At 40.3% G+C, this 26,196-nt stretch overlaps 1 protein-coding gene across 4 annotated transcripts in view; it reads left to right on the forward strand.

Moving 5' to 3' along the window:
- The window catches only part of LOC311600182 (phosphatidylinositol 3-kinase regulatory subunit gamma), a 73,555-nt gene that overhangs the window by 36,451 nt on the left and 10,908 nt on the right, over positions 1-26,196 (forward strand). For all 4 annotated transcript variants that reach the window (XM_084786601.1, XM_084786599.1, XM_084786602.1 and 1 more), the window contains 8 exons: positions 2,653-2,761; positions 5,751-5,849; positions 14,373-14,553; positions 15,781-15,906; positions 22,289-22,431; positions 22,512-22,688; positions 25,358-25,429; positions 25,971-26,141. In XM_084786601.1, coding sequence (XP_084642727.1) covers positions 2,703-2,761; positions 5,751-5,849; positions 14,373-14,553; positions 15,781-15,906; positions 22,289-22,431; positions 22,512-22,688; positions 25,358-25,429; positions 25,971-26,141 — 1,028 coding nt within the window. In that variant the 5' untranslated portion in view covers positions 2,653-2,702. The remainder of the gene's footprint in view (positions 1-2,652; positions 2,762-5,750; positions 5,850-14,372; positions 14,554-15,780; positions 15,907-22,288; positions 22,432-22,511; positions 22,689-25,357; positions 25,430-25,970; positions 26,142-26,196) is intronic.

A 26,196-nucleotide genomic window follows, 5' to 3' on the forward strand; every position in this document is an offset into this window, starting at 1 on the left:
ACAGAGGAAGCTGCTGGAGGAAGATGAGCAAGGAGGCAATAGCAGAAGGCTCCAGGAGCTGACAGAGACAGAGATGGCAACTCTGAGGTGGCACCAGAGTACCTGATTACAGGAGAGAGCAGGTGGAGGGAGGAAGCACTTGAAGAGGCATACTCTGAAATTTGGAGGGTGGCAGAAGCTGGCAAAAACAAATGATCCATACCTCAGGAGAGTCAAATCAGTTTGGCTTAGTTAGGAGAGGCTGGGATCCTTGGGAAAGGTCTACTTATGCCCCTGCTGGGTGTCTTGGCTTTACATATAATTAAGTGAAAGATTTTTGTAGTAGATAGGAGAGAGAGAGAGACACGGAGGGGGAGGGAGGTGGGAGGGAGGAAGGGAGGAAGACCAGATGCATCTGGAAAAACAGAGAGAGAGAAAAGTAGTAAAGTCCACATATCCAGCCGACTGGACCTGACCATGAGAGAAGCAGGAGCAGGTGAGGGGGAGTGGAGGTGGGAGAGCAGAGAGAGAGGAGAAGGGAGACAGAGACAGGAAAGGATCAAAAAGAAGAGGGAAGCTGGGTGTGGTGGCGCACGCCTTTAATCTCAGTACTTGGGAGGCAGAGGCAGGCGGACCACTGTGAGTTCAAGGCCAGCTTGGTCTACAAAGAGAGTCCAGAACAGCCAAGATAACATAGAGAAACCCTGTTTGGAAAAACCAAAAGAGAAGGAGGAGGAGGGGGAGGAGGAGGAAGAGGGGGAGGAGGAAGAAGAGGAGGAGGAAGAGAAGAAGAAGAAGAAGAAGAAGAAGGAGAAGAAGAAGAGAGCTCAGATAGAAGGATTATAAGGAGAATGAATAGTTGTGGGGAGGGAAGCTGCTGAGCTGGAGAGAGTTTAGCATAGGCATGAGGTGAGAAGAGCTAGGATGCCAGTGTAGACCCTGACGTGTGTAACAGGTACTTGTGGTACTGAGGGGGCCCGGAGGCCAGCATGCACTTTGGTTTGTTCCTTCTGTTTTTTGGAGTTTGGGGAAATGGGAGTTCCCTTTGCTCCAGACGGTGATATATGTGGTCATGATTGGCTTTTTATGTCGATCATAATGTTCTCAGCCCATCTATGTTCTACTCTGTATCACTACTTCATTACTTTTATTATTGAATAACATTGTATTAGACAGATATAAATCACAGCTTGTCTCGTCTCCCAATATAAACTCTTATTATTTCCACTTTTTGGCTATTACAAGTTGTTCAGCTTTGAACATTATATACAGGTTTTTCTGTGGAAACAATATTTTATTTTTCTTGAATATGTAAAATTGTTGAGCCATCAGGTGACTGTTTAGCCTTTGAGGATGACAGGCTGTTGTTTAAGAAATTGATTATTTCATTTCCCTAGCATAAGTATAGGGGAGTGCCTTCTTTCTATCTTCTCACTTACTAGTCTGTCTTTGAATTAAACTTACTTTATTGAGTATAAAATAGTGTCTCATTATAGATTTTTTTGTTTTGTTTTAATTTTCAAGACAGGGTTTCTCTGTGTAGCTCTGGCTGTCCTGGAACTTGGTCTGTGGACCAGGCTGGCCTTGAACTCAGAGATCCACTTTCCTCTGAGAGCTGGGATTAAAGGTGTGCGCCACTACTGCTTTGCTCACTATGGAATATTTTGTTTGTTTTTGAAGATCATTTCTTTTTTTTTTAATATTTTATTTATTATGTATACAGTATGATCAGATCACATTATAGATGGTTGTGAGCCACCATGTGGTTGCTGGGAATTGAACTCAGGACCTCTGGAAGAGCAGTCAGTGCTCTTAACCACTGAGCCATCTCTCCAGCCCCCTTCTTGAAGATCATTTCTTAAGAACCGTATGCCTCAGACTGGTTTGTGTATCTCAGGCTGACCTCAAACTCTTACTCAGTTTCCCGAGTGCTGGGAGTACAGAAATGCACATATTGCCCTGTCTCTCTAATTTTGATTTGCATTTCCTTGATGACTGATGATGGTGAGCGTCTTTTTGTATGCTTGCTTTGGCCATGTGTATATCCTTGTGTGTGTGTGTGTGTGTGTGTGTGTGTGTGTGTGTGTGTGTGTGTGTGTATCCTTTTAAAAAGTGTGTACGTATGTGTAAGTCACAATGTGTATGTAGTCCAAAGATGGCTCCCTTCACCTTTATGTGGACCCTGGTGACTTGAACTTAGGTCACCAGGCTAGCTTAACTCACACATTACCTGGAAGTCATCCTGGTCTACGTAGAACATTCCAGGACAGCTAGGATTACACGTGAGACCCCATCTCAAGAAAAAAAGAAAACCTAAACTCTGATATGGTGTCACATTGCCAATATCCAATATAATAGTATTAGTTTGAGTATTTTTGTTGTATTAGTCACTTAGTAGCTTTTGGGATGAATTGCTCAGGTTGGAGCTTTACTTGTGTTTTAAAGATGTGAAATTTCCTTAAGTAAAAGGATCATTTGAGGAGGAAAAACCTTTACCTTTCATGCAACTATTGGTAACATTTCAAAAGTGCACTGTGGCTAACACTAACACGGCAGCTGATTTAACTGGCAGTTGTTGGAATCTTGTTTTACATTGGTTAAGGAGCTATTATTAGATGAGGAAATTAGAAAATTAATAATTTTCATGTACAAAATAACAAAATTCTCTTCTAGCTCTTCCACCAAAGCCACCTAAACCATTGACTTCAGCAGTTACAAATGGCATGAAGGACAATTTCATTTCTCTTCAAGATGCAGAATGGTACTGGGGAGATATTTCCAGGTAACTAAAATGCTACCATAATTAAATACAGTTAATGAGTTAGCGGTTAAACTTTTTTTTCTTTTTCTCTTTCTTTTTCTAAATGCATATAAGCGCTTTATATCTGCAGGCCAGAAGAGGGCACCAGATCTCATTATAGGTGGTTGTGAGCCACCATGTGGTTCCTGGGAATTTAACTCAGGACCTCTGGGTGAACAGGTGGTGCTCTTAACCTCTGAGCCATCTCTCTAGCCCACGGTTAAACATTTTAATAATCTATTGGTTTTTATTTAAAGATTACCATTTTAAAAATTGTGTGTGTGGCACATGCCTATAATCCCAGCACTCAAAGAGGCAGAGGCAGGCGGATCTTTGTGAGTTTGAAGCCAGCTGGTTTACAAAACAAGTCCAGCACAGCCAAGGATATACAGAGAAACCCTGTCTCCAAAACAACAAAACAAAACAAAACAAAACAGAAAGTTGTGTGTGAGACCCCTCCAAAAGTGTATTTAGGGGCTGGTAAGATGGCTCAGGATTTAAAGGTTCTTGTGGCCAAACTTGATTACCTGAGTTCAGTCCTGTGGATCTCCATGTGGAAGAAGAGAACTGACTATACAAGTTGGCCCCGACCCCTCACATGTAGTGTGGCACGTGTGAGACACACACACACACACACACACACACACACACACACACACACACGAAAAAAAAATTAAAATATCTTCAGGAGCGGGAGTGAGGACTCAGCGGTTAAAGAGCACTTGTTACTGTTCTAGGGGACGTGGGTTTGAGTCCCAGTTCCCACATGGAGGCTCACAAACATCTGTAATTCCGGTTTCAGAGGATATGACATCCTCTTCTGGCCTTCATAGGTCCTGCATGCATGTAGTGAATAGATATGTACAGGAAAACCACCCATATATTCTTAAAATTCTTTTAAAACAAAAACATCACTCATTCTCATGACAAAATGACAGGGAGATGTTTGGCTTATGTGTGTGATTGTACTTTTCTTTCTTTTCTTTTGTTGTTTTTTTGGGTTTTTTGTTTTGTTTTTTCATTTTTCCAGACAGGGTTCTCCCTGTCCCATTAATGTATGGGACTTCTTAAAACTGAAAAGCTTCTAGAAGGTCAAGAATACTGTCAATAGAACAAAAAGATCACCAATCCTACATCTGACAAAGGACTAATGTCCAAAGTATATAAAGAACTTAAAACAGTAAACACCAACAAACAAAATAACCCAATAAAAAAGTGGGGTACAGAGCTAAACAGAATTTTCAACAGAGGAATCTCACATGGTTGAGAAGCACTTCAAGAAATGTTCAGTGTTCTTTTCCTTTTTAAACCTCAGCTCTTTATCTCTTTATATCAAGCAGGCTCCAGTTTGATGCTGCAGTGCCTTAGTCCTTCCTTCCTTCCTTCTCTCACTTGTCCTGCTGCTACTACCAAATGATAGCCATTTCTTTTTTACCCATATCATTTTTGTTTGTTTGTTTGTTTGTTTGTTTGTCTTTTTTGAGACAGGGTCTCTCTGTGTAGCCTTGGCTGTCCTGGACTCACTTTATAGACCAGGATGGCCTCAAACTCAGAGAGATCCGCCTGCCTCTGCCTCCTGAGCACTGATTACCCATACCATTTTAAGGGTGTCTTTTCATTGGTATTAGGTATATTCACACTGTCACCCACATAATTACCATCTGCATTTACATCTTTCTAACTGAAAGACAGACAGAATGTATCCTTCCTAACCAGGCTTCTCTTTTCTGTCTGTAGCTACTGTAGATAGAGAGATTATATGATAATCTGCATTTGTTTCTGGATTTTCACTTATTTCAGATGTCATCATAGTTCACTGATGTGCCAGAATTTCATTTTACTTTCTTTCTTTCTTTTTTAATTTTTATTTATTTATTATTATTATTTTTTATTTTCTCGAGACAGGGTCTCTCTGTGTAGCCTTGGCTGTCCTGGACTCATTTTGTAGACCAGGTTGGCCTTGAACTTACAGAGATCCGCCTACCTCTGCCTCCTGAGTGCTGGGATTAAAGGTGTGGGCCACCACTGCCTGGCAGTCATTTTTTTTTTAAGTCTAAATATATTCCAGTATTTATAAGCATCATATTTTGTATATTCATCTAAATTATAAAGATTTGGTGGACATTTAGGTTATTTATTCTTTTTACCTTTTGTGCTGTTATAAATGGATATATTATTTATAAAAATCTGCTTGAGTTATTGCCTTTGATGATTTTGGATATTTACCCAAAAGTAGGGCTGCTAGATTATTTGTTAATTTGTTTAACTTTTTAAAAATTTTACTTTATTAATTTATTCATATTACATCTCAGTGGTTATCCCCTCCCTTGTATCCTCTCATTCCTCCCTCCCTCCCATTTTGTTTAACTTTTGAGATGGACTTAATACACTTTATATTAAAATTCAGTAGACCAATTTTTAGTATTATACAATAAAAGTGTTTTTAAATATTTAAATGTCATTTAAACTATAATTTAAAATAATGCTCTACTGTAATTCAAGGATCTTTTCTGTTTTACGTTCCACTGAATAATGGTTCTGAAATTACTGAACTGCAGAAAGAATTTGTTGCTAACATTAATTCAAATTAGAGAGCATTGCATTGATAGCTGTGAGCTCCAGTGATGTCCCCTCTGCTTGGTACCAGCTGCCACTGCTGCTTAAAGCAGTGGGTTTTCTTGAAGCTGTTCATGCTCAGACCTGCCTAGGAAAGCCCTAAGAGCTTATTAGAAACACATCTGTATAGACAGTTGCAAGCTGGAGGAGTTAAGCATCGAGTACTCTTACCCTAGATTACATAATACCAGCAATAAAAACAGACAGCGTTCCCGTGGGGAGGACTGGGCGACCGCTGGAGACTTAAGGGGACTGTAACCTTCCAGCATGCCTTGATAATAATATGTGGAGACAACTGTTGTTTAAGATTTTTTTTTTTTCTTTTTCAAATGTTTCCTATAATTTTGCTTCTCAGGGAAGAGGTAAATGACAAATTACGGGATATGCCAGATGGTACCTTCTTAGTTCGTGATGCCTCAACAAAAATGCAGGGGGACTACACCTTGACCTTGAGGTAAGTGCTTTTCTGCTTTTGGCAAGGATCTTCCTAGCATGAGTATATATAGCGAGTTCTGTATTTAGATCTCTAATATATATATATTAAATTTTGATACATACTTTTTAGTTTGGCTAACATTTTAACTTTAAAATCCCTTTCCTGTACATAAAATATTCAAACATAAAATGGCACCCATTCTTCAGTGATGCCATTTCTCAGGACACCTTTGGACTAACTGTGAAAGTCACAGTTCTCTGAGCAGCTACGGGAAGTATTTATGTTTAAGCTCTGTGGTTACTAGCTGGCTGCTAGTTACTAGCTGTTAATAAATTTTTTAAATTAAAAAATGGCACCTATTTTATTTTTATATTTTAAATATATGTAGCAATAAAATTAAAAGGCTGAAATTCCTAAATGTTAGTGAATAAAGAATATATTATCTTATTTTCTTACTTTATTAATGAAGTAAAAGTCATGGGGGTACCTCAAAGTTATTAATGGGCCTAATTCTCTAAAAACTATTTTTCCTTAATGTGGGCTTTAGGAAGTAAAACTCAGTATAATTTTGACAGATTAGGATATGGAGAGGATAAAACAGTTCTAGCCTGTGCTTTACCTTCCATGTGGACATATTATTTTATAAATGGTAGAGATGATATTTTGTACTTAGAAGGATGGGACAAACATTAAAAACAGGTGAAGAGAAACTTCATTATCTATTTTAACATTTAATTTTAGTCATTAGACTCATACAGTTGTAGGCTGGAGAGACGGCTCAGCGTTTAAGAATGTATATAGCTCCTGAGGACCTGACTTTGGGGGGTCTTTACACCCACATCAGGTGCCACAACTGCATGTAACTGCAGCTCCAAAAGATCTGATGCCCTCTTCTGACCTATGAACACATATGTATAATTTTAAATAAAAATAAGATGTTAAAATCACCTAGTTCTAATAAGGTTTTTTAAAATTTTGTATAATATTAGTGACTTATTCACTTATTCATTAGAGGCTTTATTGTACCAGACAAGAACTCTACCACTACATCCCTGGCCCTTATTTCTTTATTGAAACAGGGTTCTTACGTACTGTTTAGCTCTGGGTAACCTGGAACTCACTATTTAGATCAGGCTGGCCTTGACCTCAAGAGATCCACTTGCCTCTGCATCCCTGTACCAGAATTAAACGATTAAAGATGCATATGAGATGTGCGTGTGGGAACACATGCCACAGCACACATTTCTCTGTGTAGTCCTGGCTGTTCTGGAACTTGCAGGCCTTGAACTCAGAAATCCATCTGCCTGTGCCTCGTGAGTGCTGTGATTAAAGACATGTGCCACCATACCAGGTTCTAGAAAATGTTTTATTTATTTATTTATTTTATTTGCATTGGTGTTTTGCCTGCATGTTTGTCTGTGAGAACTGGAGTTACAGACAGTTGTGTGCTGTCCTGTGGGTGCTGGGAATTGAACTCAGGACCTCTGGAAGAGTGGCCAGTGCTCTTAACCACTGAACCATCTCTCTAGCCCTTAGATGTTTTTAATCTCACTGAGATGCTATTTTATCCCCAAATTCTTAGTCATACCTACCTAAAAATAGCAGTTATTTATGTTATGCACAAGAGAAAAGCCTGTACATGTTACATAACAGGGCTAGCGAGATGGTTCAGCAGTAATGGCCGGGACACACTTGGTAGAAGGAGGGAACTGACTCCTACAGACTCAGGAGCATGTACACACACACACACACACACACACACACACACTCTCTCTCTCTCTCTCTCTCTCTCTCTCTCTCTCTCTCTCTCTCACTCACTCACTCTCAAAGGAATTAGGAATGCCACCATGCCCAGCATTCAGGAGACAAAGGAAAAACAGGGTGGGGTTCCATCTCAGTTGAAAAGTAGTTTTCTAGCATTTGAGAGACACTGAGTTTGATTCTTAGGATCAGGTGTGCTGACACATGCCTGTAATCTCAGCAGGATCTCAGGAGGATCCTTAAATTCAAGGCCATACCCTGCTATATAATGAGTATGAGGCCAGCCCTGGCCATAGGAGACCCTGTCTTAAAACAACAAAACAATTAGAGAAATAAAGAGAGTTACTTAGGAAGCTTTGACAAAGTGAGAGGGAGTCATGATTGAATTTAGGATTTATTGCTTGATCATTTAACAGTTATTGAGTACTAACAGTGTTCAATACTCTTCTACGCAAAGAACGTGACAATGTAGTGTGGCCTTTCCCTTCTGGTGTTTTTATTCTTGGTGAGAGGAAGGGAGTGAAGAAAGGAAGACACAATAAGCACATTAAAAAAAGAAATGAAGCCGGGTGTGGTGGCGCACGCCTTTAATCCCAGCACTTGGGAGGCAGAGGCAGGTGGATCCCTGTGAATTCGAGGCCAGCCTGGTGTCTAGGTGCCAAGCCTACGCAGAGAAACGTTGCCTCGAAAACACCAAAAAACAAAACAAAAAACAAAAAGAAACGAGATAACTCCATAGCCTGTGAGTTGTGCACAAGGGAGCCTGCCTGGCCGGGGAGTGTTGGTGTGAGGAGTTCCCGAAGGGCTTCTGAGGTGATGACCTCTGAAAGATGATTAGACATCACCAGCCAGAGCAGTGTCCCAGGGGAGAGAACAAAAACCACAAAAGCAGGGATTTGGAGGAAGATTTAATGGCTATGATGAGCGCAAGGACCATTTTGTGGTTGGCTCACGTTTATCAAGCAGAGCAAGTGATGACGTTGAGATTAGAATGGAAACTTAATGACCCGCAGGAAGGAATTTGAATTTTATTTCTAGGTGTAAAGGAGAGGTCCAGTCCAGCCATGATTACACACTGTCCTAAGGCAGTCCTAAGATAAAAGGTTGTGGAGCATTAAGACCCAAAGGAGCTCGGTGACAGAATTGGTAGAAGTTGAAAGAGAGAGTGGTTTGAACTTTCTAGGCTTAGACCATGTATGCCATTTGCGGAAGTAGGAAATTGGATCAGATGTTGATTTTTCTTTATGTGTATGTGTGTGAATACAACCTGTGTGCAGGTGCCTGACGAGGCCAGAAGAGAGCATCAGATCCCCTGAGCTCACATTGACTACTGGCCATAAATGGATTGACTACTGGCCATAAATGGATCTCTGTTAGCATCCAACTCCATCTCTGCATCTAGTAATCCCTTTATTTTCCCACTCTCCTAGAAGACAGTCTTACATGGTCTGTGTTTCCAGCTCAGATCTGCAATTCTCCTTGTTAGCTAAAGAACTTACTTCCTGTTTCAGTGGAAATGTATGCACATGAGGGTTTCCTCATACTCTCATTGCCATAGCTGTCAGTAGGGAGAACACTTTGCCTTTCTCCTTGTCTGGTGAATGACCATTTCGGTCTGCGGCTACATCTCTATTGTGGAATAGCTGCTGGTCATCTCACTAATGTGCTGATGTCCAGCACTCTACAGATTATTTTATCTAAGTTTTAGGACTACAGCTCAGTGGTAGAGCATGAATGAAGCCTTCGGCTCAGTCCCTAGTGTTGCCTCATCCTATCCTCCAAATAATTATCCTATTCCCTTTTTCCTCTCTTCTTCCTCCTCTTCTTCTTAAAGCAAACAAACAAAAAACCAAACAAACCAAACAAACAAATGCTGGGTTCCCTATGTAGCCTGACTGGCCTCAAACTCTCTGCATAGACCAGGCTGACCTCAAATTCACATCTTTGCTGTCATCAAAGATACGTGACACCAAACTTGCCCTTATCTTCAATTCATTTGAGTTGGATTCGTGTACATATCATTAGCTGTAACAATTTAAGACTTCATTCAAGGTCTTACTTTGCCAAACCCAATGCTTATTATATTTGTTGATAATCTTATTTTGAAAACTTTTGAAATGCTATTTTTAAAAAAGACTTATTTTTTTTAAAGATTTATTTATTTATTATTATGTATACAGTGCTCTGCCTGCATGTACATCTGCAGGCAGAGGGGGATATCAGATCACATTATAGATGGTTGTGAGCCACCATGTGGTTGCTGGGAATTGAACTCATGACCTCTGGAAGAGCAGACTGTGCTTTTAACCACTGAGCCATCTCTCCAGCCCAAAAAAGACTTATTTTTAATTATGTGTTTTGTGTGGGTAAGTGCATTTGAATGCAAGTGCCTGTGGATGCAGAAGAGGCAACTGATTTGGAGTTATAGGTGATTGTGGGCTCCCCGAAATGGGGCAGAGGACCTGAATTCAGTTCCCAACACCTCTTTCTGGCAGCTCACAAACACCTGTAGGTTTAGCTCCAAGAAGCCTATGGCCTTATCAGACACCTGCAAGTAAAGCTAGGGGAAGGGAATAGGGTGAAAGAGGGAGGGGGAACAGGAAGATACAAGTGAGGGGATAACAATTGGGATCTAATCTGAATAAATTATTTAAAAAAATAAAATATTACCAAAGAAATAAAGCCTTACTATAGTCTACAAGCTGCTTCGTGATCTTCTGCCTCCTCTTACAGCACTTACTGTTCTCTCCTTTGGTTATTCAGTCCCCAAATTACTTGCCTTCATGCTGCTTTTTATAATTTTTGTTTTTTGTTGTTTGTTTGTTTTGTTTTTTTAGTTTTTTGAGACAGGGTTTCTCTGTGTAGCCTTGGCTGTCTTGGACTCACTTTGTAGACTAGACTGGCCTCAAACTCAGAGTGGTCTGCCTGCCTCTGCCTCCTAAGTGCTGGGATTAAAGGGATGCGCCACCACGCCTTCCCTGCTCATGCCGTCTTTTTTTTTTTAAATATTTTAAATTTAATTATAATTTACGGGTGTTGGTGTGAGAGTGTCAGATCTTGGAGTTACAGACGGTTGTGAGCTGCCATGTGGGTGCTGGGAATTGAACCCGGGTCCTTTGGAAGAGCAGACAGTGCTCTTAACCACTGAGCCATCTCTCCAGCCCCCATGCTGTCTTTTTTAAAGATGGTATCACTATGTAGCCTTGGCTGGCCGGGAACTTTCCGTGTAGAACAGGGTGGCTTTAAACTCATAAATCTCTGCCTGCTTTTGCTTCCTGAGTACTGGGATTAAGGGTGTGCACCACTACTCACTATCCTTTATTGTTATTTGTATTTTTACTTTATTTACTTTTTTTCTGTCTGTCTGTCTGCTTGCCTGCCTGCCTGCTGGCTTACATGTGTGTCATAGTATGCTTGTGGAGGTCAGAGAGCAATTTATGGGTGCTGGCTTTTTCCTTCTCTTAAGTATGTTCAGCTTGGCGTGGTGGTGCACGCCTTTAATCCCAACACTCAGGGGACAGAGTCAAGGGAATCCCTGTGATTTCGAGGCCAGCCTGGTCTACAAATCGAGTCTAGGACAGCCAAGGCTACACAGACAGAAAAAAGAAAAAAGAAAGTAGGTTCTATGGCTTGAACTGACGTTGTCCGCATTGGTGGCAAGGTCCCTTACCTGATGAGCTATCTCTGTAGCCCTTCTTTAATTTTCTATTTTTGGCCTGAAACAAGAGGATTGCTACAAGTTTGAGGCCAGTTTGATTTACACAGCAAGTTTCAGGCCAACTTTGGCTACAGTGTAAACTCTGTCTCAAGCCAAAACCCAAACATCAAAAAGCCTCCCAGTCTAAAAATCAGAATGCAACCCTCTCCCTCCTTAAACCTGAGTCCTGTGAAATGCACATATGCTCTTTTGAAGTCTGTGAGAGCATGGACTGTATCTGGCTTCTCTGTCATTGTGTCTGTAGCACTTGGTGTAGTTCTTGGTACATAGTACATGCTTGTGGGGGGTCTGCAAACACCAGTCCTGTCAGAGTAACAATGTGAGTGAGGCAAGAAGGAAATCCTGTTCAATACAATTTAGCTAGCCAGTGTTGGTTCAAACTTGTAGTATGTGACCCTGGGAGAGTTTATTTTAGCCATATTTAAACACAGTACAATTATAGAAAAAAAGTGTCTTGATGACAATTAATTCAATCTTATGTGTAAATAAAGTTTAAGACACATTTATGTTGAAGCGCTTTACAAAGTACGTATAGTCTCCCTACATGAAGATGGGTTCTGTTGACTCAGAAACAACACTCAAGATAAGGGCCTAGGGAGAATGACTGAGGTAAACATAATAGTCTGTGGGGGTCATGGCCTGGCCCTAGGCAGTTGTAAAGTACAGGTGACATCTTTGATAAGGATGGGTTTTATTTACTGAGAGGCAGAGTCTGGGATAAACAAACAAAATAGTCTAGGGGATTTGGGTGAACCCTTGGCTCTACAGCGGCTGGAGAGATGGCTCAGTAGTTAAGAGCACTGCTGCTGTTCCAGAGACCCTGAGTTTAATTCCCAGTAACCACATGGTGGCCCACAACCATCTGTAATAGAACAATGCCCTCTTCTAGTATGCAGACAGAGCACTCATATACATAAGTAAGTAAGTCTAAAAAAATAAATACAGACTAGCCCTACAGATAGCAAAGGTCAACAGTGTCAATGGGCTTTCTTACAGTGTGAGAGGCTTAGGCCATTTTCACCATGGTAGGAGCACGGTAGCATGCAGGCAGATACGGTGCTGGAGAAGGCAGCTGAGAGCTCTACATCTGCTTCCCAGGGCAGCAAAGAAAGAGACTTTGGGCTTGGCATGGGTTTCTGAAACCTCAAAGCCCACCCTCAATGACACACTTCCTCCAACAAGGCCACGCCTCTGAATCCTTTTAAATAGTGCTACTCCTTGGTGACCAGGCATTCCAATCTGTGAGCCTGTGGGGTCATTCTTATTCAGACCCCACCAGGTTACTAATAACTAATAAGCCTTCTGGGTGGAAAATAGGCATATACTTCCCAGTTGAGGAGAATCCTGTCTGTGGAACATTCCTGGCTTCCCTATTACTTACCTGTGGGTATAAGGACTTCATGCCTTCTGTAGATGTTAAGCCATTAATTTGAATGAATTTTAAGAGACCATCTTGGATTTATTGTAAATATATGTTTGTATGTATATGTATATATACACACATACATACATACATTTATACTAATCATACACTATTAAGTGGTCCTTCTAACATGTATTTTATAGGACTAGTTCATCATCTAAATATTGACTTCTAAGCCTTATGTAATTTGAATTTCAACCAGTCTATAGATTTAGACCTATCTTGTTTAGTCTTTCACAAGTCCAGTGGGTTATTTGTCATGTGTAATAAATGCACAGCATAAAGTACATATGCCCTTCCCCCATTTCATGGTGTTATTAGAAAAATTGAATGGGAATAACATAGTATTTTGCTGTTGATAACGAATCAACCTGATGTGGGGTTAGATTATACTTTGTGGAGCCTACAAAACATTGCTATTTAAATTTTTGTTATACATTTTTTCTTCTTACTTATTCCCTCCCCACCTTTCTTTTCTTCTCTTTGATTTTCTCTTCTGGGGCAGGGTCTTGCCTTGTAACCCAGATGTACTGTCCTCACACTTGTGGTCCTCCTTCAAAGTGCTATGGTTATGGGCTGCCACACTTGGTCCTATAAATGATCTGATAAAGGTGCTCTGAGATACTGAAACATAAAATTATAAAGCCAGGCAGAGGTGGCGCACGCCTTTAGTCTCAGCACTCCGGAGGCAGAGGCAGGGAATGTGTTCGGGGCCAGCCTGGTCTACAGAGCGAGTTCCAGGACAGTCAGGGCTACACAGAGAAACGCTGTCTTGAAAACAACAACAAAAACAACCCCCAAACAACAACAACAACGAAACCAATCAAATTATATCTGAAAACCCTGAGGGTATTGGTGATACTGAGATAAATGTTTCTGATTCCTTTATACGGAGATGATCTCTGCTTCTGCGCAAAGATGGGGAAGTCCTAAAGATGCTGCCTCTGTCCTCCATGACAAATTTTTAAAATTTCACAAAATAACCAAAGGAAATAATTTATTTATGTTTCAGTTATTTTTAAGTAATATTTTGGACTAAATTTGTTGATAATGAATATTACATAGGTTTGAGTTTTTTGTTTTGTTTTGTTTTTGAGACAGGGTCTCTCTCTATAGTCCTGGCTGTCCTGAACCTTATAGACCAGGATGGCCTCAGAGTCACAGAGATTCTCCTGACTCTGCCTGGGATTAAAGGTGTGCACCACCACAGCCATCCCAGATGTGTTGATTTTTAATAACTAAGGTATTTTATGGACAAAACAAGTAGGAGAAAAAACAAAACAAAACAAAACAAAAGAGAGAAATAGGCCAGGTGTGATGGCCTTTTCCTTGGAGGCAGGGGCAGGGGGATCTCTGCTGTTTAAGACCAGTCTGATCCACAGAACAGGTTCTAGGCCAGCCATGGCTACACAGAGACCTTGTCTGAAAAACAAAACAAAAAAGAAAGAAAAATAGGTAAGAAAATAACATGAAATAATAGATATTTTTAAACACATAATTATATATGATGTTTTATCACCTCTCATCTTACTAGCATATATTTACTTTATGTGAACTAAGTTTTTATATCTCCAAATGAAATTAGTGTTTTAATAGAATTTTGGGGAAAATGCTACAGCTATTGCTTTGTTGTTCACAGGAAGGGAGGAAATAATAAACTAATAAAGATCTATCATCGGGATGGTAAATACGGCTTTTCTGACCCCTTGACATTTAATTCTGTGGTGGAGCTCATCAGCCACTATCATCATGAGTCACTTGCTCAGTACAATCCCAAACTGGATGTGAAGCTGATGTACCCAGTGTCCAGACACCAGCAGGTATGGCCACAGGTGTTGTCACAGCCTTACTTCATAGCATGTCTTCTTTTATCTGGCTTATTGGTTGGCTTTTGTTGTTGTTGTTTTGGTTTTTGTTTTTTTGTTTTTGTTTTTCGAGACAGGGTTTCTCTGTGTAGCCTTGGCTGTCCTGGACTCACTTTGTAGACCAGGCTGGCTTCGAACTCACAGGGATCCACCTGCCTCTGCCTCCCGAGTGCTGGGATTAAAGGCGAGCGCCCGGCTTCTACTGCACATCTTTAGGCGCTAGTTTTCCAATCAATCAATCAATGAGATGGTCATACCTTTGGTTCCCAGTATCTACTATCCTCTTTAGTTATTGTCTACTTTGGGGCTTAGTAATTTTTATTTTTATTATTTATTTATTTATTTTTTGGTTTTTCGAGACAGGGTCTCTCTGTGTAACCTTGGCTGTCCTGGACTCACTTTGTAGACCAGGCTGGCTTCGAACTCACAGGGATCCACCTGCCTCTGCCTCCCAAGTGCTGGGATTACAAGTGTGCACCACCACTGCCTGGCTTTTTTTTTTTTTTTTTTTTTTTGGTCTACTTTATATTTGTTTTCCTAATTAATCCTGAGTGTGGTGGTACACTCCTTTAATCCAAGCAGAAGCAGGTGGATCTCTGTGAATTCTAGGCCAGTCAGGGCTATGTGAGACCCTATCTCAAAAAGACAAGGTTACATTTCTTAAGTAACATTTTAACTATTTTAGTTTAGTTTAGTTTTGTTTGTTTGTTTTGTTTTGTTTTTTTGAACTAGGGCGCGCGCGTGTAAAGGCCAGAAGACATGACATCACATCTCTTGGAGTTACAGACACCATGTCGGTGCTGAAAATCAAGCCCAAGTTCTCTGGAAGAGCAGCTGAGCCATCTCTGTAGCCCCATATTTCTTAATTTAAAAAATACTATTTTTATCTGACTTAAAATCTGTTACTAAAAAGTGTTTTTCTTTACGGGTTGGTGTTTCATGCCTTTTATCCCAGCACTAGAGAGGCAGAGGATTATGCTGAGTCTCAGGTCAGCCTGGTCTACAGGCTGAGAACCTTGCCTTAAAAGAAAGAACAAAATTGTTATAAATTCAAAGTGGTCTTGGTGTTTGCTATTAAAACAGCATTTCTAAAGTTGAAATATAATTTGAATGTAAATAGGCCTGGAAAAACATGTGAGAATCAATAACGTTGCTTCATTTTATTTTTGTCTGCCTGTGTAGGATCAGTTGGTAAAAGAAGATAACATTGATGCCGTGGGTAAAAACCTGCAAGAGTTCCACTCTCAGTACCAGGAGAAGAGTAGGGAGTACGACAGGCTGTACGAAGAGTACACCAGGACGTCCCAGGTGAGGGCGGGGCAGCTAGCTGGCCTGCTGTGCTCATGCCCTAGCTGCACTGTTTTTGTTTTGTTTTGTTTTGTTTGGCTGTCCTCAAACTCACAGAGATCCATCTGCCTCTGCCTCACTGAGGGTCGGGATTAATGATGTGCACCACCACGCCCTGCTTCCAAAAACCTTTAAAAAAAAAAGATTTGCCGGGCGTGGTGGCGCACGCCTTTAATCCCAGCACTCGAGAGGCAGAGGCAGGCGGATCGCTGTGAGTTCGAGGCCAGCCTGGTCTACAAAAGGAGTCCAGGACGGCCAAGGCTACATAGAGAAACCCTGTCTCAAAAAAACAAAAAACAAAAACAAACAAACAAACAAACAAACAAAAAGATTTATTTATTTATTATTTATACAGTGTTCTGCCTGCATTTGAGCCTGCAGTCCAGAAGAGGGCACCAGGTCTCATTATAGATGGTTGTGAGCCACCATGTGGTTGCTGGGAATTGAACTCAGCACTTCTGGAACAGCAGACAGTGCTCTTAACCTCTGCACCATCTCTTCAGCCCCAAGAAACTTTTTAAAACTTAGGTAATATTAAACAGTTGTAAATGATAAAAATTAGCAAAATGACAAATTTTTGAGATCTAAATTAATTTTTGTCCAAATGGGCAGTACAGGGCTGTGTGAGCAGCACCACTGTCATCATGATTCTTAGATTTCCCTGTTTTATGCTCTTCTTATTTTTTTTTAAAGATTTATTTATTTATTATGTATACAGCATTTGCCTGCACACCAGAAGAGGGCACCAGATCTCGTTACAGATGGTTGTGAGCTGCCATGTGGTTGCCAGGAACTAAACTCATGACCCTTGGAAGAGCAGTCAGCCCCTCTGCGCCATCTCTCCAGCCCCTGCTCTTCTTATTTAACAGGAGCCATCACTACATTTCTAAAGAAAGGAAGAACAGGAAAAAAGAGAAAAAGAAAGACCCTCCCACACCTGGACTTCTCTATGTAGCCTTGGCTGGCCTGGAACTTACTCTATAGATCAGGCAAACCTCAAGCTCAGAGATCCAGCAGCCTCTGCCTCCCAAGCACTGGGATTAAAGCTGTGTGCCACCTTGTCCAGCTGGTTTTATGCTTTTTAAGACAAATTTGTTTATTTATTAAATGTTGAGTGTTGTGATTGTTTGTCTGTGCACCAGGTGCATGCCTGGTGCCCATGGAGGTCAGAAGAGGCCATTAGAACTAGAGTTACAGATGGTTGGGAGCCATCGTGTGCTTTTTGGGTCTTCTGCAAGACCCAAGATTTATTTATTATGTATACAGTGTTTTGCCTGCATGTGCACCCACAGACCAGAAGAGGGTATCTGATCATATTACAGATGATTGTGAGCCACCATGTGGTTGCTGGGAATTGAACTCAGGACCTCTAGAAGAGCAGTCAGTGCTCTTAACCGCTGAGCCATCTCTCCAGCCCTAGTAAATGGTCTTAGCCACTGAGCCATCTCTCCAGCCTGAGGTTTTCTGCTTTAAAGTGGCTTCCTGTTTATGTTTATTATTTATTTATTTATTGGTTTCTCGAGACAGGGTTTCTCTGTGTAGCCTTGGCTGTCCTGGACTCGCTTTGTAGACCAGGCTGGGCTTGAACACACAATGATCCACCTGCCTCTGCCTCCCGAGTGCTGGGATTAAAGGTGTGTGCCACCACCACCTGACTCCTATTTATTTTTATAAAGTTGGTAGTAATGTCTCTTTTTTGAGTCTTTTTTTTTTATGCTTACTCTAAAGTTTTATTGACTTTATTGATCTTTTTCAAGAACAATTTTTGCTTTTGTTGATTTCCCCTCCTGATACCCTTCTTCCCTTTCCCTCCTCCTCTCTTGGTCTGTCTGTTTGAGGCCTGGCCTCATTTAGCCCAGCGTAGTTGCAGGTGATGCTACATTCTGGGTCCTTCTGACTCTTCCTCAGGGCTACACGGAGAAACTATGTCTTGAAAAAAACTAACTAGCTAGCTAGCTAGCTAAATAAATAAATAACTATAAAATGACAAAGATTAGTCCATAGTCCATTACCTAGACAGTCATCCCAGGCTCCTGTGGTCTCCATGGTGATGGAGGCAGAGGTATCAGGATAGCATCAGAGACATTCTTGTGTTGGAGGCGCATGGGAGGGGCTGACCTCATCTTGTCTAGACAAAGTAGGGTAGTCAGTTCTCCAGTGTCCTGCTTATCCACAGTTCAGGCTAGGGCCTAGCAGTGGGTGAGGTACTGGAGCAGTCTCACCCAGTGGTTAGTGTTAATTCTGGTGGAGTCCTTTGTCACAGTGTCCATTTTCTTCTTGGAGGCCCTGAAGGTCATTACTAGGATATGAGAGTCTGTCTGTCATAGTAAGCTTAAATATTGTAAATACCATATTTAGCAGATCTCTGATGGGTTTGAGGTCTAGTATCTATCAAGCATATTTGAGTTAAGCAATTCTTGTCTGCTTTTAGTTATTTGCTTTAAATTATACCTTGAAAACATAAAATAGGAGACTAAATAAGGCTTATTCCTGTAGTTAATTACATTAGTATTTAGCATGACTACAAATATAGTTCTGAACATATAAGGTGGCTGACTACTAGCTTGTATTTTAAAAAATTATCCTTAACAGTTTATAATTAAATGACAGCTTCTAAACTAAAGCTCTTTCAGTATCAAAACAAGACTTTTAAATATAGAGACTGGGAACTTTCTTAATCCTAATATGGTATACTGTTATAGAACATAACAGCTTTTTTATATGACTCAGTTTACTAAAATAGCTATAGCTGAACAATGCTAGTAAAAGCAAGGAGGTTAGACATAGATCTTTAGGTCGGTCTCTGTTAGCCTGAGGGGACCTTAGGTAAGGAGAGACATATTTTTAAACCAGTTATTCTTTTTCAATGTTGTAACCATCTAATATCCAAGGTCTTTGTCAGATTGCCTAAGGCCATTGTTTTATTTCATCATAAGATAGGAATTTTTCAGATTCTGGTGTTTTAATTTTTAGTCTTTTACTTATTTATTTAGTAAGATCATATATTGATTAAGACATTATAGTACAATATCTGATAAACTATAAAATGTCCCATAGCTTATAAATTAAAAGATCTTTAAAAGCTGTTTTTAAATATCCAGTGTTTAATTTTCTGTAAAACTTCAAAATCTCTCAATTGTGTGTTTTTTCAATATCAAAATAAATAGTTTTTAAAGAGTAAAGACACAGAGCACAGAGCCACATGTGGTGGTGCCTGCCTTTAATCCCAGCAGACGAGGCTGGACCCAGACACCTGCCTGCCTCTGCCTCCCCGAGGGCTGGGACTGCAGGAGTGCATCGTTGTGCCCATCTCCTGTGTTACAGATTTTTAACCATACTCAATAATTTATAAGCCAATAATGGATAACCAAGACATAGAGAACATACCCCCAAATAAAATAGAGTTTAAAAGTAAGCATCAATGGGTGGAACCAACCTATAATGACTCAGGAGCCAGATGCTAGGGTGAAAACCTGCTAACTCAGAGAGGCAGAGAAAGCACCCAGCGGACCTCGTACTCAGCTCACATGCCAGAACAGGAAAGCCAAAAGGCCTCTCTTCTCACACTGTCTTTACCTTCCTCTTCAATGTCCCTCCAATCTCTTTAGTCCCTGTCAGCTGGTTGCTTGCCCCACCTCTTGACCTAGTGTTAACCTTATTTACTTATATTTATAGAAGCTCCTGGATTAAAGGTATGTGTTAGGACTGAGCCACACCACAACCACTTTTTTTAAAAAACAATAAACAGATAGTTCTTGGGTTACAGATTGAATCATAGCACAATTCAAAACAGGTTTTTTATAGTTCACAATGGGATCAAATAGCCTGCAACATTTCCTCCTTTTTGTCTAAATAAAAGATCCTTTCTCTAACATCAATAAACTATATACTATCTGGGAAGAATTACACTCAAAATGTCTAGTCCATATGTATTTAGCAACCTTGGAGAAAGTACTCTGTTATCTATCCTGTGTTGGTGAGTTCAAAGTTCTGTACCTAAATCACTTTCTATCATAACTTGTATTTATCAACCTAAAAACATCTTTTTAGACCTTAAAACAATTTTCTAAACTTCTAAAAAAAATTTAAGCTTAACTGTGAGACTATAACTATCTAGTCTTTAACCTCATTAGAGACCTGAGAAGGATAAATATTATCTGAATAAAGAGGAAGCACAGAACAAGCAGATTTTTTAAAAATTAAGATTGATTTATTTTATTTATTGTATATGAGTGCTTTATCTGTAGAAGAGGGCACCAGGTGGTTGCTGGGAATTGAACTCAGGACCTATGGAAGAGCAGGCAGCGCTCTTAACCACTGAGCTATCTCTCCAGCCTGAACAAACAGCTTTAAAAACTAGAAATGACAAGAGATTGCTTCTGCAACTTTGGAGCATCAATATCTTTGGCCTAATGGCCCCGAATATCTAATAGATCTTTTTTCCTGTGAAGCAGGAATTATAAAGGACTTGCCTACCCTGTCCTTGCAAAGTTTGGCAGTTGACTTCCCTGTGTCCAGTTTGTCCAGTATTCTGTCTGAAGTTAAAGTAAGGACATTTTATTCCCAGTGGCTGGTTTGCCACAAATGAAGCAAACTCCATAAGGTTCTTTGATGCTCACCATCTTTTCTGAAGTAGTGTATGGGATGTTGCCAGGGATTGACGTGTCTCACCGAAAAGTCTTAAATTAATAACACATCTTTAAAGGCCATATGCTGTAGTTTTTTGAGTTTTTAAAGATTATTTATCTCAGTATATTTTAATAGGCAAATGTTGCTTGTCTCTAGCTATTTAGTATCTGATTAACTTTAAAAAATACCTCTTTAGGGGGCTGGAGAGATGGCTCAGTGGTTAAGAGCACTGTCTGCTCTTCCAGAGGTCATGAGTTCAATTCTCAGCAGCCTCATGATGGCTCACAACCATCTATCAAGAGATCTGGTTCCCTCTTCTGGTGTGCAGGTGTACATGCAAGCAGAACACTGTATATGTAATAAAATAAATCTTAAAAATAAAACAAAATAAACCACCTGTTTAAACTAGAACATAACAAAACCACAAGTTTGATTATTAACTTGCATTTCTTAATTATCCTAAATGGTTTGTGACAGTAGCTTTCAAAAGGACTGGAACTTCACATTGAATTTTTAAGAATTAACATCAGTATAATACCTTAAAAAAGAGTTGGTACATAGTATGTTGTGACCAAGATAGAACCTTAATTTTGTATCAATATACAAAGATCTATATCAAATGTAACCAAATATAACCTTAACTTTGTATCAGTATACAAAGATCTAGAAGAGTAGATTGAATAATCTATCCTTTCCCCACTATTATTCTGATATTATTTCTATATTCCTCCTTTTTTCTTTCCTACCCATCTCCTCTCCCCCTTTCTTTCCTGGATAGGAGAGAAAGAAGAATAGAGGAAAGAAAAAGAGAGAAAAAGCCAGGCAGTGGTGGCACACACCTTTAATCCCAGCACTCGGGAGGCAGAGGCAGGCAGATCGCTGTGAGTTTCAGGCCAGCCTAGTCTACAAAATGAGTCCAGGACAGCCAAGGCTACACAGAGAAACCCAGAGAGAGAGAGAGAGAGAGAGAGAGAGAGAGAGAGAGAGAGAGAGAGAGAGAGAGAGAGAGAGAGAGAGAGAATATGAATATATATATCCCTGAATCTAACCTTCTATACTTATACTTTGTTTCCTCCCTGACCAATGCTGTTAATAACTTAGAACCAATCCCTTACAATGACAGCAAACATCCATCACCCATTGAAAGACCAAAAACCAGCCACCCCATCTCTTGGTAATGGGGCAACACTCTCTTAAAATTGCTTCCTGTTGATTTGAGACATAGTTTCCTTTTGGGGGACCAAGAAATTGGGAAAATGGTCAAGTCTAGCTATAATATTTGCTGTCTAGTCTCTATATGCTGTGAAAATGAAGTCCTGACTGGACCAGTCTATGAGGCAGGCCCATCTTAGCTAGCCGTTTTGAGGTTGTTCTGGATGCAGATTTTTGAAGAAACAGCTATTGAGGCAGTTTGTGAGGCTGCATCATCTGGGCTACTTGTCTTCTTTGGTGTCTAGTCCTTTTTCTTCAGATGTTTTATTTGTCCAGTGGTCTCCATATTCTTCAGTTGGATGATTTTGTTCTCCTGCAAAGACAAAAGCAGAACCCTACCCTAACCCTAACCCTAACCCTGATGCTGGTCTTAAGCTTGCCCTTGGTGATGCTGCCCTTGAACTCCTGCTCCTCCTATTTCTTTCTTCTTGAGTGTTGGGATTACAGTCAAGAGCCACCATGCCTAGTTATAAAGTGTATATTTTTATTTTTCCTTCTGTAGGAGATACAGATGAAGAGGACTGCAATTGAAGCCTTTAACGAAACAATTAAAATATTTGAGGAGCAGTGTCATACCCAAGAACAACACAGTAAAGAATATATTGAGCGATTTCGTCGAGAGGGGAATGAAAAGGAGATTGAACGGTGAGTGTACTTAATACTCCAAGTGAATACTGAATGAGACTGTCACTACTTTAGCCTTAATATGTCATACATTTTCACAGGATTATGATGAATTACGATAAATTGAAATCACGTCTTGGTGAGATTCATGATAGTAAAGTACGTCTAGAGCAGGATTTGAAGAAACAAGCTTTGGACAACCGGGAAATAGATAAAAAAATGAATAGCATCAAACCTGATCTGATCCAGCTGCGTAAGATCCGAGATCAGCACCTTGTGTGAGTAATCTGGGGCTGAATGCTGAGGGACTCAGCAGCCTCAGGTTGTTACTGGAACTAGAATTGTCACCAATGGGAGAAGAACTTGAAAACTAGAAGGTGATATTTAAGAATTTAGGAATGTGGCCCTTTGTAGTAGGAGGTCCCAGAATGGCACAAATCAAGTTAGAACATAGTACTCTACTTCGTGCAAATAATTGGGAACTCTCAGGTAAAATTAGCAAAATGTTACACAGTAAAAAGTACATGTTGGGGCTCAAGAGATGGCTCAGTGGTTAAGTCTACATACTGTTTTTCCCAGGTTTGGTTCTCAGCACTGACATGGTGGCTCACAACCATCTGTAACCCCAATTCCAAGGGATCTGATGCCCTCTTCTGAAATCTGTGGGTATCAGGTTCATGATGCACAGACACACATGCAGGCAAGATAGTCATAAGATAAAAAAATTAAAAGCCTATGTTGATGTTTTCTTAAAACATAAAAACTAGAAACTGTGGTTTTATGGTAGAATCACAGAAGTAGAATTATTCTCTCAAGGTAAATTCTACAAATAAGTAAATAGAACAGGTGTCCCTTAAAGAAATTTAATGTTTAAGAAATGAAATTTGGCCAGGCAGTGGTGGTGCACGCCTTTAATACCAGCTCTCAGGAGGCAGAGGTAGGTGGATCGCTGTGAGTTCGAGGCCAACTTGGTCTACAGAGTGAGTCCAGGACAGCCAAGGCTACACAGAGAAACCCTGTCTCGAAAAACCAAAAAAAAAATAAATAAATAAAAAATGTTTTGGGGTCCTTAAAAATGCTTTGATTTTTGATATGACTGTGGTTAGATGTGTTTATACATATATATTGGTTTATCAATTTGTATATGTACGATCAACATGCTTTATGTGTATTGTAACTCAGTAAATACATTAAGAACATTTCTTTGTTTTTTGTTTTGTTTTGTTTTGTTTTGTTTTTTGAGACAGAGTTTCTCTGTGTAGCCTTGGCCATCCTGGACTCACTTTGTAGACCAGGCTGGCCTCGAACTCACAGCAATCTGCCTGCTTCCGCCTCCTGAGTGCTGGTATTAAAGGCGTGTGCCACCATGCCCAGCTAAGAACTTTTCTTTTAAACATTTATTTATTTTATGTATCAGAGTATATCGGAGGGCATCAGATCCTATTGCAGATGGTTGTGAGCCACCATGTGGTTGCTGGGAATTGAACTCAGGACCTCTGGAAGAGCAGCCAGTGCTCTTAACCACTGAACCATCTCTCTAGCCCCAAGAATTTTAAGTATAAAAATATGCTGGGTGGTGGTGGCACACGCCTTTAGTCCCAGCACTCAGGAGGCAGGGTGTGTGTGTGTGTGTGTGTGTGTGTGTGTGTGTGTGTGTGTGAATCTTAGCGTTCAAGGCCAGCCTGGTTTAGAGCAAGTTCTAAGACAGCCAGAGCTGCACAGAGAAACCCTGTCTTGAAGAACCAAAAAGAAAAAAAAAGTATAATTCAGTACTTTTAGCATATACAAAGTATTTGTAATCATCACAACATATTTAATAACTTTTTTATCACTATAAACAGAAATCGCATGCTCTTTACCTGTCTTACCTATTATCCTTTTCTTCTTGGCCATAAGCAACTACTAAGCTACTTTATCCTCCTGTATAGTCTTGCCATTCAGAACATTTCATGAAAACAAAACATATAATGTGCACTCTTCTATGACTGGCATCTTACTCTTGGCATGATGGCTTTAGGTTCTTCCATTTTATAGCATATATATAAGTACTGTGTTCCTTTTTTTTAAATTTAAAGATTTATTTATGCCTTATGTATACAGTGTCTTGCCTGCATGTGTGCCTGCAGGCCAGAAGAGGCACCAGATCTCATAATAGATGGTTGTGAGCCATGTGGTTGCTAGGAATTGAACTCAGGACCTCTGGAAGAGCAGACAGTGCTTTTAATCTCTAAGCCATCTCTCCAGCCTCTGCATTTCTTTTTATGACAGTTTCTATTATTTGGACATATCATTTTATTTAACGATATCAATTATTGGGTTGTTTTGTCTTTTGGTTGTTATTAATAATGTGGCTACAAACACTCACATACATGTTTTTGTGAATAGTTAGCTTTGAGATGATGTTTATGATAGTGAATATTAAGGAAAGGAGCCTTGGTTTGTGATGAACAAGTGTTGTTTGTTTGTTTGTTTTTTAGTTTTTCGAGACAGTTTCTCTGTTTTAGCCTTGACTGTTCTGGAACTCACTCTAGCCTCAAATTCAGAATCCTCCTGCCTCTGCTTCCCTGAGTGCTGGGATTAAAGGTGTGCGTCACCACGCCTGGCTCATGAGTGTTTTTATACTTCGCTTGTACACTCTTGTTTTAGACCGTGAGCCTTTACTATGTTTGAATGCAAGTATGTGTGTACTTTTAGAAATGAGAAGAAAGAAAATAAGGCACATCCCTAATTTCAAGTGCTTTTCTATTTTTTCCTTTTTGCAGGGAAACTGATTGTGGTATTAATTAAAGGAAAAGTAATGGAGAGATTAATTTAGGGAAAACTCTGGCCACTCTTTTTGAGACTAGGAAAAAAATAGGAGGTTCCCAATCTTTCAGAGCTTGGCTGGTTTCAACATATTTCCTTTATCTAGGCAGGCAGACTCTCACAGTGTCTTCCCTCTTGGCAGATGGCTCAGTCACAAAGGAGTGAGGCAGAAGCGCCTGAACGCCTGGCTGGGGATCAACAGTGAGGATGCTGAGTAAGTCCTCCCATCATGCACGTGGGAAGGTGGCTCCAGGGCTTTGTTCTCCGTGTAAGGCTCCCCCACATCATGCACGTGGGAAGGTGGCTCCCAGGGCTTTGTTCTCCGTGTAAGGCTCCCCCACATCATGCACGTGGGAAGGTGGCTCCCAGGGCTTTGTTCTCCGTGTAAGGCTCCCCCAGATCATGCACGTGGGAAGGTGGCTCCAGGGCGTTGTTCTCCGTGTAAGGCTCCCCCACATTATGCACGTGGGAAGGTGGCTCCAGGGTCACTTGTAGAACAGAGGACTTTGAGCCTCTTTTGAACTGAGTTGTCCACACTTGAGTGTAGAAAGCCCCCAAACCTGCATGTGCACACTGCTATTCCAGTGTCTTAGCTTACTGAATGAGTTCTGTAGTTTTTGCAACGTAATAAGTAGTAAAGTTGTTTAAAACTAAATACTCACCTAATTTTATAAAGACCTAGAACAACATTTTATTAGCTTTTAGATATAAGAAAACTGATTGCTAGAATAATATTTCAAATATTTAATTTTTAGAAGCTATTTTATCAATGAAGAAGATGAGAACTTGCCGCATTATGATGAGAAAACCTGGTTTGTGGAGGATATCAACCGAGTACAAGCAGAGGACTTGCTTTATGGGAAACCAGATGGTGCATTCTTAATTCGTGAGAGCAGCAAGAAAGGATGTTACGCTTGTTCTGTTGTGTAAGTCGACTCTGGGGATATGACCTTTTCAAATCTATATTAATTAGTGAAAGTC

This window comes from Acomys minous, assembly GCF_964271855.1.
Source record: "Acomys minous genome assembly, chromosome: 6".
NCBI classification, from domain to species: domain Eukaryota; kingdom Metazoa; phylum Chordata; class Mammalia; order Rodentia; family Muridae; genus Acomys; species Acomys minous.